The sequence below is a fragment of the Etheostoma spectabile genome, chromosome 2 (assembly GCF_008692095.1).
Source record: "Etheostoma spectabile isolate EspeVRDwgs_2016 chromosome 2, UIUC_Espe_1.0, whole genome shotgun sequence".
Taxonomy (NCBI): domain Eukaryota; kingdom Metazoa; phylum Chordata; class Actinopteri; order Perciformes; family Percidae; genus Etheostoma; species Etheostoma spectabile.
Window position 1 is genome coordinate 382,524 of NC_045734.1, and position 13,730 is coordinate 396,253.

At 37.8% G+C, this 13,730-nt stretch overlaps 2 protein-coding genes across 2 annotated transcripts in view; both read right to left on the reverse strand.

Annotated features, from left to right (window-relative positions):
* Positions 1-5,961, reverse strand: part of si:dkey-28b4.8 (sarcoplasmic/endoplasmic reticulum calcium ATPase 2) — a 39,105-nt gene extending 33,144 nt beyond the window's left edge. Inside the window, exons 1-6 of the mRNA XM_032524432.1 lie at positions 5,549-5,961; positions 4,031-4,150; positions 3,441-3,458; positions 3,173-3,255; positions 2,856-2,960; positions 431-569 (exon numbers count right to left, since the gene is read on the reverse strand). Coding sequence (XP_032380323.1) covers positions 431-569; positions 2,856-2,960; positions 3,173-3,255; positions 3,441-3,458; positions 4,031-4,148 — 463 coding nt within the window. The 5' untranslated portion in view covers positions 4,149-4,150; positions 5,549-5,961. The remainder of the gene's footprint in view (positions 1-430; positions 570-2,855; positions 2,961-3,172; positions 3,256-3,440; positions 3,459-4,030; positions 4,151-5,548) is intronic.
* A 729-nt stretch (positions 5,962-6,690) lies between these two features.
* On the reverse strand, positions 6,691-13,505 carry LOC116694790 (DNA polymerase delta subunit 4). The gene is made up of 5 exons (XM_032524680.1): positions 13,365-13,505; positions 10,554-10,669; positions 10,046-10,129; positions 8,792-8,903; positions 6,691-7,848 (listed from the first exon to the last, which is right to left on the reverse strand). Exons 2-5 carry the CDS (start codon positions 10,657-10,659, stop codon positions 7,824-7,826), a joined length of 327 nt encoding a protein of 108 aa, XP_032380571.1. The 5' UTR covers positions 10,660-10,669; positions 13,365-13,505; the 3' UTR covers positions 6,691-7,823.
* Between the last annotated feature and the right edge of the window lie 225 nt (positions 13,506-13,730).

The window sequence follows — 13,730 nt, forward strand, 5'->3', positions numbered from 1 at the left end:
TTTGTAAACCCTAGAAATGGTTGTGCGTGAAAATCCCAGTAACTGAGCAGATTGTGAAATACTCAGACCGGCCCGTCTGGCACCAACAACCATGCCACGCTCCAAATTGCTTAAATCCCCTTTTTTTTTCCCATTCTGACATTCAGTTTGGAGTTCAGGAGATTGTCTTAACCAGGACCACACCCCTAAATGCATTGAAGCAACTGCCGTGCGATTGGTTGATTAGATAATTGCATTAATGAGAAATTGAACAGGTGTTCCTAATAATACTTTAGGTGAGTGTAAATCTGCTTTACTCCTTGAAGGAGGAAACCAACTTTTGCAAGTTACATTATAACCTTCAATGGGTGAGTATTTCACACTCAAGAGATGTTAAATGAATTGGGTGAAAAGAATTTGTCACAACTTATTGTGTAGTTTGTCTACCTACCAGCGACTTCCACAATGTCTCCAGGAACGATGTCTCGGGCTCTGACTCTCTGAACGCTCTTCTTGTCCTGTCGGTACACCTTGCCCATCTCTGGCTCGTACTCCTTCAGAGCCTCAATTGCATTCTCTGCATTACGCTCCTAGAGGACACAGCAACATAGAGATGTTTCTTTCAATTGTTGATGTGGAAGCTACAACTGTTGATGGAAAATTTTATTCTAACATGGTTGCCCTCATGTGAATACAAAGGCCCTTGCCTTTGGACGTGTTATAGAATGTGAGGTCTTGCTAAGCAAGTGCAGTTCTCTGTTTGAGATATGGACACTTTCAGCAGAGATTTAAAAGTGGAGAATGGTAGAGTTAATTAACAGAACAAAAAACCCACATACATAGACCAGTTTAAAAGTTAGAATCCAAACTTCACACCACAAAGCAGAGAAGATAACAAACACAGAAGTTAAACCAAAGAAACAGAAGAACATCCGACAGACTTTAAAAACCTGTAGTTGCCATGACTTGGTCTTTGTTAAAACCCAAACTAGGTGAACAGTTGTTTTTTTACAGTACAGTTTTGAAACCCCATAAGGCACGTATCCCAGAATAGATAAGCGGTGTATGCGAGGCTAGTCACAAAAAGATGACAGGATAAAGAGGATAAAGAAACATAATGGTTTGTGCGGATTCATTTAACCCTTTGGACTCCACCTTCCCACCTGGAAATCCCAATCCCGGAAATGAAACGTCCTCCTTATAGACTATGCTTATCTTAACGTTACTTGTCTTAGCAAGTTATTTATGTTGAACATGGCACTGGTGTGAGTAGTAGTGTGCAGGCTGCATCAGTTGTTTGCCCTGTGTCCTCTGCTGTCTGCTGCAGCTACATTATTTTGCTTGTAAGTAATAGATGAATAGATCTACTCTATATCTGTCCAAATGCACTCAGGAAAGACTTGCAGAAGCCCCTAGCAGCCTGTGGAGAGGGGCTTCTGATCTCACATCTACATCTTTCTCAGAAGCATGTAAGTTTCAACAATTGTTTGTGGTCTCTGAAACATTGCTATGTTGTCTGAAGCAGGTGAGTTCTGTAATTGTATGTTACAGCTGCAGCCAGACTGTTGACATAGTGTAATTCTAACAATTAATAAGTTTCCATCCCAAATTTACATCAGTTATGAACATGTGCAACTCATCTTGAATCCGTCTTTGCAGCCCCTATAGATCCTGCTGACTGGCCAGCCCTCTCTGATACAGTGAGGGTGGAGTTAGTCAGCAGAGGGCACCTAGGCCACCAAAATGGCTAGGGCCGGCATTGCCGTCATAGTCTCAGACTTATAATCGTCCTTTTCTCTCCTTTGTCATCCGTTATTGTCCTTAGTTCTTGTCCATAAGTCTCTGGCGTCCGTCTGCTTTAATTAGGAGTCCACATTGTCCAAGTATCACCTCTTAGCATCCTTCCCTGCTCCCCAGACACTCTCTCCCTGTTTGCAGAAGCCAGTCCTGAGTTGTATGCAGCGGTGTGCCTCTTCAGTGAGTCACAGATGGTTTTATCCACCCACAGTTTATAACTTGGGAAGCTCTTGATAATGACTGTAGGCACAGAATCGTCCACCAGCTTGCTGTACAAAGAGCTGTACAAGTCCCAGTCTACATCAATCATCACATCCTGCAGCATAGCTTCTGATTGGTCAGACTAGCATTTGACCTCTCACGTCAATCAGGCTTCCTAGCTGACTTTTTGTCTGTATTTTGAAATGAGGGAAATGGCGGAGTGATCTGAATTTTAAGCTTTATGACAACTAAGATAAACAGTTAAACTACAAACCGACAGCTTTCGTATGAGCCTGATTGTAAAACAATCTGGTGGTTGTGTAAAACAGCGCAATGGATGAGTCAGATTGGTGGGCAAATGCTACGGACAAAATACACACAGTGATACACTGGTAAGACTGGCAAATAATGTCGAACCATGTATTCAGCTAATTATATAGCTCACGTTACTGTATAGTGTGAACAGTTAATTTCATTTTAATATTGTACGTGGCATTTCCTTTTACAGGGTGTAAATGTTCCACCAAAATAAGTTCCCTTTTTCCAAGACCATTTTGCAGAGAAACCGTCTCTGGTTTAAAGAAAAATGCAAACAACCCAGTGTCTTTTTTCCTTCCTTGGAATGCATGTGTGGAGGTGCCAGACCTCACTCCGCAGCGTGGATGAGATAGGTCTGGCAATGGCTATTTTGTATTAGTTCATATTTGTCAATCATAAAACACATATTTGGGAAATTAGAGGATTATTGCAGCAGAATTTTTAAACAATTCATAACACCTTTTTAAATATTCTTTAATAGTATGAAATGGTCTAAGAAATTGCCTTTATATGATAATATGATTGTCAATCCACAAAACCTGCTCACACACACTGTTTACCTGCCATACTCCCACAATAGCATTGGCGATGAGAATGAGGAGGATGACGAAGGGTTCAACAAAAGCTGTGATTGTCCCCTCTCCTTCTTCAAACCAAGCCAGGGTCTAAAAGACAAGACAAGACGGAGAGAAAGGTGAAGATTTGTGTTGAATGTGGCTTTGTGTTATTTAATATGTGTGAGCGTAGAGCAGAGTTAAACTAATGTATTAGTTCACACAAATACACATAATCAAATATATTTAAAAAAATGACCGGTACTGGTAGATGTGAGTGTGTATGTGTTTGCTTGTGGTTGTGCACGGTTGTGTTTCCTTACAAAGGAGATGCACGCAGCCAGCAGCAAGATTCTGACCAACAGATCCTCAAACTGTTCCAGGACCAGTTCCCAAAGTGACTTCCCTGCATGCAGACACCAAGGAACACAATGAGCAAAAGAAACAAAGACACTTTGATTTAGATGAGATAATGACGATGAACGAAAGGCAAAGTAAGAAGAGGAACAGAAAAGGATACAATAAAACAGACAGACAGACAGACAGACAGACAGACAGACAGACAGACAGACAGACAGATAGATAGATTACCTTCTTCAGCTGGCAATTCTGCGAGTAAAGACAGAGTTAAAAGGCAGTTAGAAAGAAGAGGGGATGGAGAAAAAGAAAAGGAATTACAACATCACCACCACAGTTACTTTTTTTAATAAATTACAATGTGCATTTGATTCTTTTGCAGCAGACTAGATTAATATAGCGCTTGCTAATACTTGAACATGTTGCAGATATACAGTACACCTTTTTCTGAAAACAGAATATATATATATATATACATAACGGATATTATGGAGTTTGACAGCACTGTCCTGTAAATGTGTATCCATGTACACGTTTACTGAACATTTCAACAATACAATGGTAGTATGTGTTAAGCCTTTAACCGGAATATAGTCAAATATGATCTTTTATGAATATGTTGTTTATTATAATGATGGTTGTTGTTTTTAGTATTTTTGATAGTAGTAATAATTGTAGTAAGTCCATTATCAAAAACACAGAGTGTAATTTTAAAGATGGATGAAATCCACTGCACACTTACTCTTATGAGACTACAAATTTAAAGTTGATTTGTTTTAAAGAACTTTAATGAGTGTAAGAAAGAAAATGATTTCCATTTGTACCGTTGGGTCCCCATTTCTCCCTGTTCTTCTTCAGCTGCTCACAGCTCAGACCTGTAGACTCATTTACACTGAAGAAGCCCAAAACCTCCTCCACCGTCTTAGTATGGGCATTATCCATCACTATGGAGGGAGGAAAGAGAGAGAACACAAGGCAATATCAATATCAGCAATAAGATTCTACACTACAAAAATATCCCAATCTGTCTTCAAACCCCTATTTTACACACTGACAGAGGCAGTACTGAGAAAAGTAAGAAAGCAGTTGGATTAAACAAGTTTGTAGTGTATATTATCGTCATCCTATACAACAAAATCTAAATAATATGGCTTTAACTTAGCTGACAATATTATAGGTTGAACGCGCAACAAGCAAAAATATTTTATTTTAATTTCCATAATTATTTGTAGATTTTACAATTTTCGTGATACATTATAACATATTTCTAAAAAGATTTAGTGTTTTCCTCAGACTAATGTTCTTATCAGTCCTATTTATCATTTTGGAGATAAAGCACAACTAATCTGGTATTCAATAAAAAGGCTGTATTTTTAATGATTTTTACAAATATTTTGTAATGCCATGTAAAAATGACACCCAGTTACAGCATTCGCTGGGGAATGAAGTGTACTGTACAGCTAAGCAACCACACAAACTGGACCCCGCAGAGACAGACAGGCCCGAGATCCAGGAGTCCCAGTCCACAGGGTGTGAGCTGGCTCTGGAAACATCTCCCTGTGTTGCATGCAATTGGACAACACGTACATTCGGTGTAGTTCACATCTACTGCATCCAGTATGCTAGCTTTACCCATTTAAATGCTTGGAACGGTGAGAAAGCATTTGCCTCCTTCCACCATTGTGGCCGTGTGTAAGCAAGCTGCTTGGAATAATTCAAAAACTTTTAACACAATTTACCGGTAGGCTAACGTGCGATCGTTGCAGATGCTATGCTGAAGATATACTCTCAATGATTCGTAAAGGCCTGAAGTTAGATTGTAAGAAGTGGGCCCGTGTTTAAGATAATTAACTCCAGAGAATCGCTCGAAAATCACTTAACGTTACGCCAATTTTTGCATCTGCAAAATAGAAGCGAGCGGCCGCCCCTGCATTCTGCACAGAAGCCACACTAATGTTAGAGTGATCCATGGGTATGACACTTCCGGTCATTTCCCTAACGTTAGACATAAAATATTGGGTTAACGTTACTAACTTTATCGCTGTTATTACCAGAAGCTTCGCCTAAATTCTGATCATTCTGGTAATATGGATGACGGAATATTCTGGGAGACATGTTGCTTACGAATGAGGTTTGCCAGCAATTTTTCATGGCTGCAATATACGCCATAAGCCGTCAAATGACAGGTGAAAAATCCTAGGTAACGTTAAAGGCTCCGAGCCACAAGCTAGCAGACAGCTAATGAGTTAAATGGATGTCTCTATAGGTGATTAGCTAGCCAGCTAGCTAGCTAGCTAGCTATGTTATAACGTTAATCCTCCGAAGATGAACAGGTTGCTTACCAGTGTGTCGTCTGTCCACTATCTACAGTTCTAAGAAAAACTGGATATATCACAGCACCATGCGTTTTCGATTCAACTCCCCACGGCAACGAAAAAAACAAGCAACAATTACTTTGACAATTTGAATTTGATTTTACAACGGGCTACCGTTATCTAGCTTAGCTAAGTAAACGTTAGTTAAGTTATAGCTGTCCGCCGCTCATGAGTGAAAACTCATCAAAACGATATTTCCATTGAAACAGCGGTAAAAATGCTGTCTGTTAAGGAAATTAAGGCGTATTTAAGGCAAATTACTGTCTAAATATGGTTCAAGACTATCTTTGTACAGACAGTGTGGTATTATTACTCCTTGTCCTGGCTGCAGTACTGTCTGTAGGTCACTATCAGCCCACAGGCAACAACGCAACAGACAATAAAATTAGCAAAGCTACCCTACCCAACCATCACAAAATACAACGTCCGGTCTTAACCTTCAAAGTAAAAGATTCTGCTTTTTGAAATAATGCATGACGTGACATAATCTAAATGCACAGTTCATGACAATGGTTGTTTCAGTGTTTTTTGGAAAGTTACTTATTTATTGCCCGACCAATGGGTAGATGCTAGCTGTATTTCTTCCTACACCAACAGATTTTGAACTTACAAATACGTAAAAGTCGTCTGTCGTCTCGTATTATCGAGGCTAATTCTGTCTACCTTGACGCCGCTGCCCCGTAATGAACGTCATTAACGGTATCTGACAATGCAGAAACCCAACAGAGCCAAGAATAAACCAATGAGAGGCACAGGATTCAGACTGACGCAACACATCAACCTGTAGAAAACACTCATGCCCACTAGACTCTTTACCTATGATCTTTACTACAGAAGCGCTCCGCCTCAGGTCTCTGTCACCGAGCTCTCGATCAATAAGCGGGCGGTGCGTCTGCTGTCGCTCAACTAATCGGTATGCGAACCAATCAGCTTTAAGCTTTGAGTGTTTGACGACACTGTGCACCAATCGAACAGCGTTGGAGGCGGGATGATACATTAAAAGTCTAACTAGCAGCGCTCATTTTCCTTCTGGTGTAATTCTGTCAAAAAAAACATTGTGAACTGTAACACTTTTTCACTTAGAATCAAAAGAGGAATTCTCTTTTTTGAATTGCATTCTCAATAGATTAGATACAGTTTATGAAGAGAGACCAACATAGTACGGGAAGTTGTAGACATGTGTTTCTCTTTCCAATGTTTCCATCTCTAGGTAGCATTGTAAAACACATTCACACACTCACTCTCTACCTCGTGTATCTTGTGGAGATATGAGTAAAACAGAGAGACTGTGTTGTTAGGTCAGTTATAAAAAGACAGACAAATGTCAGTGTGCAAATTATGTGAATGTAGAACTCATTATCATTTATGTCTCCTTCACAATTTCATTTCTACAGTGTCAACAGTGAGGTAACATCCCCTCCATTATACAACAATACAGAAGAAGCCAGTATTTCAGTCAAATTATTTTTATTAAATATTTTAATACAAACTGTGTGTACCATTTAAAGGGTAATTTCAGTATTTTTCAACCTAGATCCTCAAACCTGGAAGAGTGAAATCCTTTTTGTTTAACCAGAAACAGCCCATAAAGCACCATCCCAAAACTCACCAGACTTCAGTTAAATAAACAATACTTTTAGAATGTATGTAGCCAGCAAATTTTCACATGTAAATGGGTGAATTAAAGGTTTATTTCAACCAAACCAGACCAAGAAAAATAGCCTAAGACAGCTTTTGATTGTTTGATTGTTTTCATTTTGTTTTTGTCAACTTTGAATTCATTGTGTTTTACAATGATACAATTACTGTTAATTTTAATGGAATAAGGCCCTTTAGGGACTGTTTCATGTTAAACAAAAAGGATCTTACCCTTTAACTAAAAGGTTGACCTCCTAGGGGATCCTTTCCATAGTGTTGTCAGACACAGAACAATAATCTGAGCATGTAAGTGGCAAAACAAGCACTTTTAGTGAACGTAAATTGAAGCGTGTTACAATGCAGCTTGTTTCACTACCGCCGACTGCAGTGAAGATTGTTGTTCCCATCAGTCACTTAACACAAAAACATCGAAAAATAAGGTCCAGGTTGAAATATCTTTCCCCTGCTAAAATCTTTTACTTTGAGTTTTTCGGGACTTAAGGCGAGAAGGTAAATACCTCAGAGACATATGTGTGATTTGAGGTGATATAAATTTGACTTTTGTTGGCATCTGCATTCTTTTCTCTTTCTCACAATGTCTCTCTCACAAAGGATATTCGCTCCACAGGCTGAAAGACAAAGAACACAATCATTACCGACAAATGAATCCAGACTTTATTAATAAGAATCTGTGTTTCCAAGAGTTAGGGCTGAAAATCATTTCACATTTTCCAGCAGTACGTGAACTTTGCCTAAATTTAATGTTGACTAAAATGAATCATGATTATGATTTACTGGAATTCTCTGAGATCATAGAATAATTAAAGAACAATATGAATCCAAGCAGGCATTCTTTATGGACACTACCAATGTTTGATACTTAGGGCTATTGACACATTTTGGTAAGTACTAAGAAAGCATAGAGGTACTACTCAGCCTTAGTAAGAGTTGGATATCTTTTTTTCATTGCATGATATGCGTGGCAACCTGCGTTAATGCGTGACTGCTATGTATCTTAACTTATAAATAAGGTCATTGATATTCTATCATTTTGAAAATATCTCAAAGAATGGATCACCACCTTAGGGCGGTCTCATATTCCCTAAAGCAAGGTCTTGTCTCCATGTACACATCATGACATGCTACTTCTTCGTAACAATGTGCCTCAAATTTTGACCCTCTTTCTCATTTATGCTGCACAAAGGATTGTGGGTCAGAATAGCCAGAAAAGCATGATACTGTAGGACATCCTGGTATTTTTTTGAAATACTGGATTTGACATACTATGTATTGAGACATACTAAATATTTTCTGGCATACTGAATAGTATGGATATTGGGACACTAGGATTGTGATTTAATAGATGGCAGCAAATCTGGTTTCTTGGACTTGTATACAAGAAGGATGAAAGGAGAGATTGAAATAACCTGCTTTTTGTGTGGATGGATGTTAATATAGTGAGTATAGGAGGTAATACAAAGTAAGCATAGTGTGGAATTTCTTAAATACTCTGGCGATGCCAACAAAGGGAATATGTGTGAGTGTGTGTGTGTGTGTGTGTGTGTGTGTTACCTCAGGTTGTACGCGGGGTCAGTGTGTGTTTGCAGCAGCAGGTCTCTGATCTCCTTAGGTGGGCTCAGACCATAAAGCTCTGCTCTCTCCCATCTCTGCAGCCTGCTGATCCCTGGACAAAGAGAGAGATAAGATGATCGATTATTCAGTGTTTTATTCATGTGAATTAACCACTTTAACTACACCTTTCCCAAATAAAGCAGACCCAAAAACAATGCAGACTAGGACAGGCCAACCTGCACCAAGGCATGCCCTGTCTTCTAATGTTTATGCAGTGTGAATTTTTTACTTTTTTAGATTACTCTCATACCACATGAATGGTATAAAAGGTATAAGCACCTTATCTCGCAATGTTGTAACGAGTTGGATTCGCTACAAAATTTAATAGGTTCTTCCTCGGCCTATGCTTCAACCTTTCACCAAGTCTCATGAGAATCAGGCCAGTAGTTTTTCTGTAATTCTGCCGACAGACAGACACACAAACCGACCATCAAGCAAACAACCACTCCGAGACACATATGATAAGTCCACTCCTGCTATTCTCTATTTCATTGTGATCTTCATTAATTTATCTTACACTGATAAATACAATGCACTACTATAATATAATAATACAATACTACAATACTTTTATGATTTTATTTACCTTTATCTTTGTATTCTTATGTATTCTATTTCTTGTTTTTCATTTTATTGTTAAGCACTTTGTGATTTTCATCTTTGAAAAGTGCTATATAAATAAACCTGACTTACTTACTTACAATACTGTAAGTATTATCAATAATATTATTATGTTATAGTATTGAATTGCAGTGTTGTATTATACATCATCAATATTGTATTATATTATATTACTTGAATAAAATGTTTTAAAAGATTATTGGTAGAAGTTAGGTTTATTGGTTAGTTAACCAGAGGATTTATTGACTATCAAAAAGTAATAGTTACTAGATTTATTGAAAAGAAAAATCAGTAGTTTATTGATGAATCTGACTAATCCTTGAGCGATCAAATGATGACAAAATGATTGTTAGTTGCAGCCTTAGTAAAACCGCTCCTCATTTTATTCCTTTTTTCATATGAAAACTCATGGTGTATCGTATCAACCACACTATATTTTATATACATTTGTTAAAGCATTTTGCCTACTCAGAGATGCTCATCTTGTATACAAATTCAAAGCAGTGAATAATATCAAAGTTGCAACCCCTTTATCCTGTTCCAAAAGCAGTTATACATATGTGGGTATGTTACCTGTGCAGGGCCCGAATTTCCAGTCCAGGTCAAACTGTCTGAGCCTCTGCAGCTCCTCCTCTCGGACCGTTTCAGTTTCAACCTCTGATGAAGAGAATTCCAGTCACTATTGTATGTCACAGAACTCTAACGCTGCTCTAACATTAATAATATTCAGCTAAAAAAACCTACAAAATATCTAATGACCAATCATTTTCAACTTCAAGGAAAGTAAACACTGCTTTAGTAATAATATAAATTGGTGACATTGTAAATTTTACACAAACATAGTATGTTTATGTATCAGTAGAAAGATACCTTTTAAAAGCTATCTGGAACTGAATGTAACACAGTTAAAATATTAAAATCAAAAATGTGAAAATGAAAAATATATTTTTACAAACTGATGCCAGATGCCGATTAAAATCCTAATTTCATTGCTTGTGTTTCAAAGTGATATGTCACAGAGTAGAATGGATGTCTGTCTCACAGAGGGGAGATCAGAAACCAACACTGTGCAGCTCTTCACCGTGCTGTGGCGGAGGAGGAGAGGAAGGCCTCTTCTCTCGTTTCACCCTCCTTGCTTTCTTCACCACCTTGAATGAATCAGTTATCAGTCCGCGCTTGGTTGTCATGGTGACTGATCTAAAACAAATCCAATAATAATAATTTTATTCTGAGAAGATGTTAACAATTTTGAATAGGAAAATATGCACAGCCCAAAGACAGCCATACCACCCTTGTTTCTCTGGTAATAGCTGGCAATGTTCAGAGTTTGATTCACACGTAACAGTGCAAAGATAATTCAATTAATCAATTAGTTTAAATTATATATTATTATTATTTAATTATATATATTATATATAACTAATCGGTTTGAGTCAGGTTTTTATGAAAAAAAGAAAACTTTATCTAATGTCAGCTTGTTAATTGTGAATATTTCCTATTTACTTCACTCCTCTGTGACAGTAAACAGGATGTCTTTGAGTTTGACAAAACAAGACACTTGAGGACATCAACTTGGGCTTTGGGAAACGCTGGTCAAACTTTTTCACCTTTTTCTGATTTTATAGACCAAACAACTAATTCCTTCATCAAAAAATAATCTAGGATCAATCAACAATGAAAAGAATTGTTAGTTGCAGCCCCAGAGAGGACAATGTAATAAATTAGGATTATTTTCTTCCAAATTGTAAGAAGTAGCCTATTTGCAGCTCTAATGGGAGTAGTTTTGCTAAAGGCTTGATTTACAATGAACTACTGCACAGGGTAAACCAACCTACATCCTGGTAATGCATGAAGACTACCTGGAATTAGTCTTCAAAATAAACTAATTTCATTCTACATTTAGAAGCATATTGAGCAAGCTGTTGCTGCATCATTATGGTCACCAGACCTGTTCTATTTTAATTTGCATAGCAGTAGGTACTAGTCAGTTATTAAGTTTTAATAATAAGTAATTAGTAAGCAATAATTAAGTGAGAACATTTTGCCCATGCATTGCTTAATTAGCTGTCATTTGCTTGAAAACATTCACATTAACCTCTTATGTTGATCATGTTTGGGCCATGTACAGTATTTTGTCTGGGCAAATTCTATACTACTTCTGGTTTCAATCTAGAAAAAAAATCATTAATGTTACCTTTGTCAGTTTTTGGTTATTATACAATTACAGGTCTGGTAGCAGGTCGAGGTGCTATGGCTACTGTAAAAGTATCAAAACACTCAATCCACAGAGAAGAAATGTACGTGTTTTTTGAACATTGAAGTATGTAAACACGTTCTGTTAGAAACCCAAAATACAAGTATGAACCTGAAAACTAGCATAATATGGCACCTTTAAGTACACACACACACACACCTGGCCCCAAATCTGCACTCTCATAAGGTCCCACCAAATTCAACTCAGAAATCTGGTTAATTATTATGAATGTTTACAATGTATGAAATGCTCCTCGGCCTGCCGATCGGATAATTTACTATAATGTATACTGCCGTGTGAACCTTCCGATTGCCTCTACTGCCACACATTTACTTGGGTAAAGTTAGAAAGACATTCACAGATTCAAACTACCGGGATCAATTACTCTCTAGCAAAATGTTGTTAAATCACAAACCCATCTTTCCTACCGTAGTAAGGTTAACAACTCATTTTCATGGTTTGGAGAAATAACATTGGTCTGTACGAGCAACCGGTGGAGAGGTGAATTTTGTTTGCCAAAACCATTTAATAGTTGTTATAGACAATTAGAAGTATGGTTATTTTTGAAAAGAAACTGCTGTAGTACAACAAGCTGGGGGCCTTCTATGTTCTGTGGCTCTTTTAGAGACCTGAATCATCATTTCTATGACACCTTTTAAATGGTTTTGGCAAACAAAATACACCAAAATTAGAAATATGGTTATTTTTGATAAATAACTGCTGTAGTAGTCAACAACCAGCAGGGGCCTTCTATGTGTCTAGCTCTTTTAGAGCCCTGAATCATCATTTATATGACATTAAATGGTTTTGGCAAACAAAATTCACCAAATATAGAAATATGTTGTTGTTTTTTAAATAACTGCTGTAGTACAACCAGCAGGGGGCCTTCTATGTGTCTAGCTCTTTTAGAGCCCCGAATCATCATTTATATGACACCTATTAAATGGTTTTGGCAAACAAAATTCACCAAATATAGAAATATGTTGTTGTTGTTTTTTAAATAACTGCTGTAGTAGTCAACAACCAGCAGGGGGCCTTCTATGTGTCTAGCCCTTTTAGAGCCCTGAATCATCATTTATATGACACCTATTAAATGGTTTTGGCAAACAAAATTCACCAAAATTAGAACTTTTATGTTAATTAATGTCTCTTTTCGGTGTTTTAATCTGTAGACTCGTCTCGCTGCCGTCTCAGACCAGTCAGACCAGATTGAAGGACGGTTCGTTTGGATGGAAATGAGTTTGTAGCTCGTTGTTAACCTTACTACGGTAGGAAAGATGAGTCCTTTGTGATTTAACAACAATTCGCTATAGAGTAATTGATCCCGGAAGTTCGAATCTGTGAATATCTTTCTAAATTTCCTGAAGTCACGCACTTCTTCTTCCACAAAATCCTGCACGTCTTTGGTTGGAAGAACGCGTAGAGTTATTACAGCTTTACAATCATCCAACGTTACCAATAACGTGTAAAACAGACAAAGGAGCCACGGTTTGTCAAACGTTAGGTTACTTATCGATAATCCAAGCTGCAGGAAACAATCAGATGTCTCAATAAACTGACGTTACGTCAATAATAAAGGCGTGTTTCAGCGTGCGCAATTTCAAGGTTTCTGCGATTGTGCAGATCTATTGATCTTACCTGGTTATTCAAACTATAAAATCAGATGTAAAGCCCTGTTCAAAATGTAAGTTTTCTCTTCATTCAGTCTTCTGCAAAACCAGCCGACCAAAACAATGACGCGCCCTTCTTCTGTCTCGACGGTCCACTCGAGACCATTGGGGCCCTTTGCTGCCGCCTGTCGGTTCTTACCTAATTACACTCTCTGTTCAGCATATGGGATCCCTGGTACGCAGCAGATCACCAAAGTACATTTAAACAAAATCACTATTTCTTAACACAGAGGCACACTTGGTAGCACCTTAACTTCCTTAGAGGTGTTTCGTTCATTTGTAGATATGTGTTTGGTCAAAAGTACAATAAGACTAATAAATATACAATAACAAT

Excerpts from the sequence above, each read along its gene's own strand:
- LOC116694790 (XM_032524680.1), bottom strand. The coding sequence starts at position 10,659 with ATGACAACCAAGCGCGGACTGATAACTGATTCATTCAAGGTGGTGAAG. Across the intron at positions 10,130-10,553 it reads TCCTCCTCCGCCACAGCACG|AGGTTGAAACTGAAACGGTC; the intron begins GTGAAGAGCTGC and ends TCTCTTCATCAG. Across the intron at positions 8,904-10,045 it reads GAAATTCGGGCCCTGCACAG|GGATCAGCAGGCTGCAGAGA; the intron begins GTAACATACCCA and ends CTCTTTGTCCAG.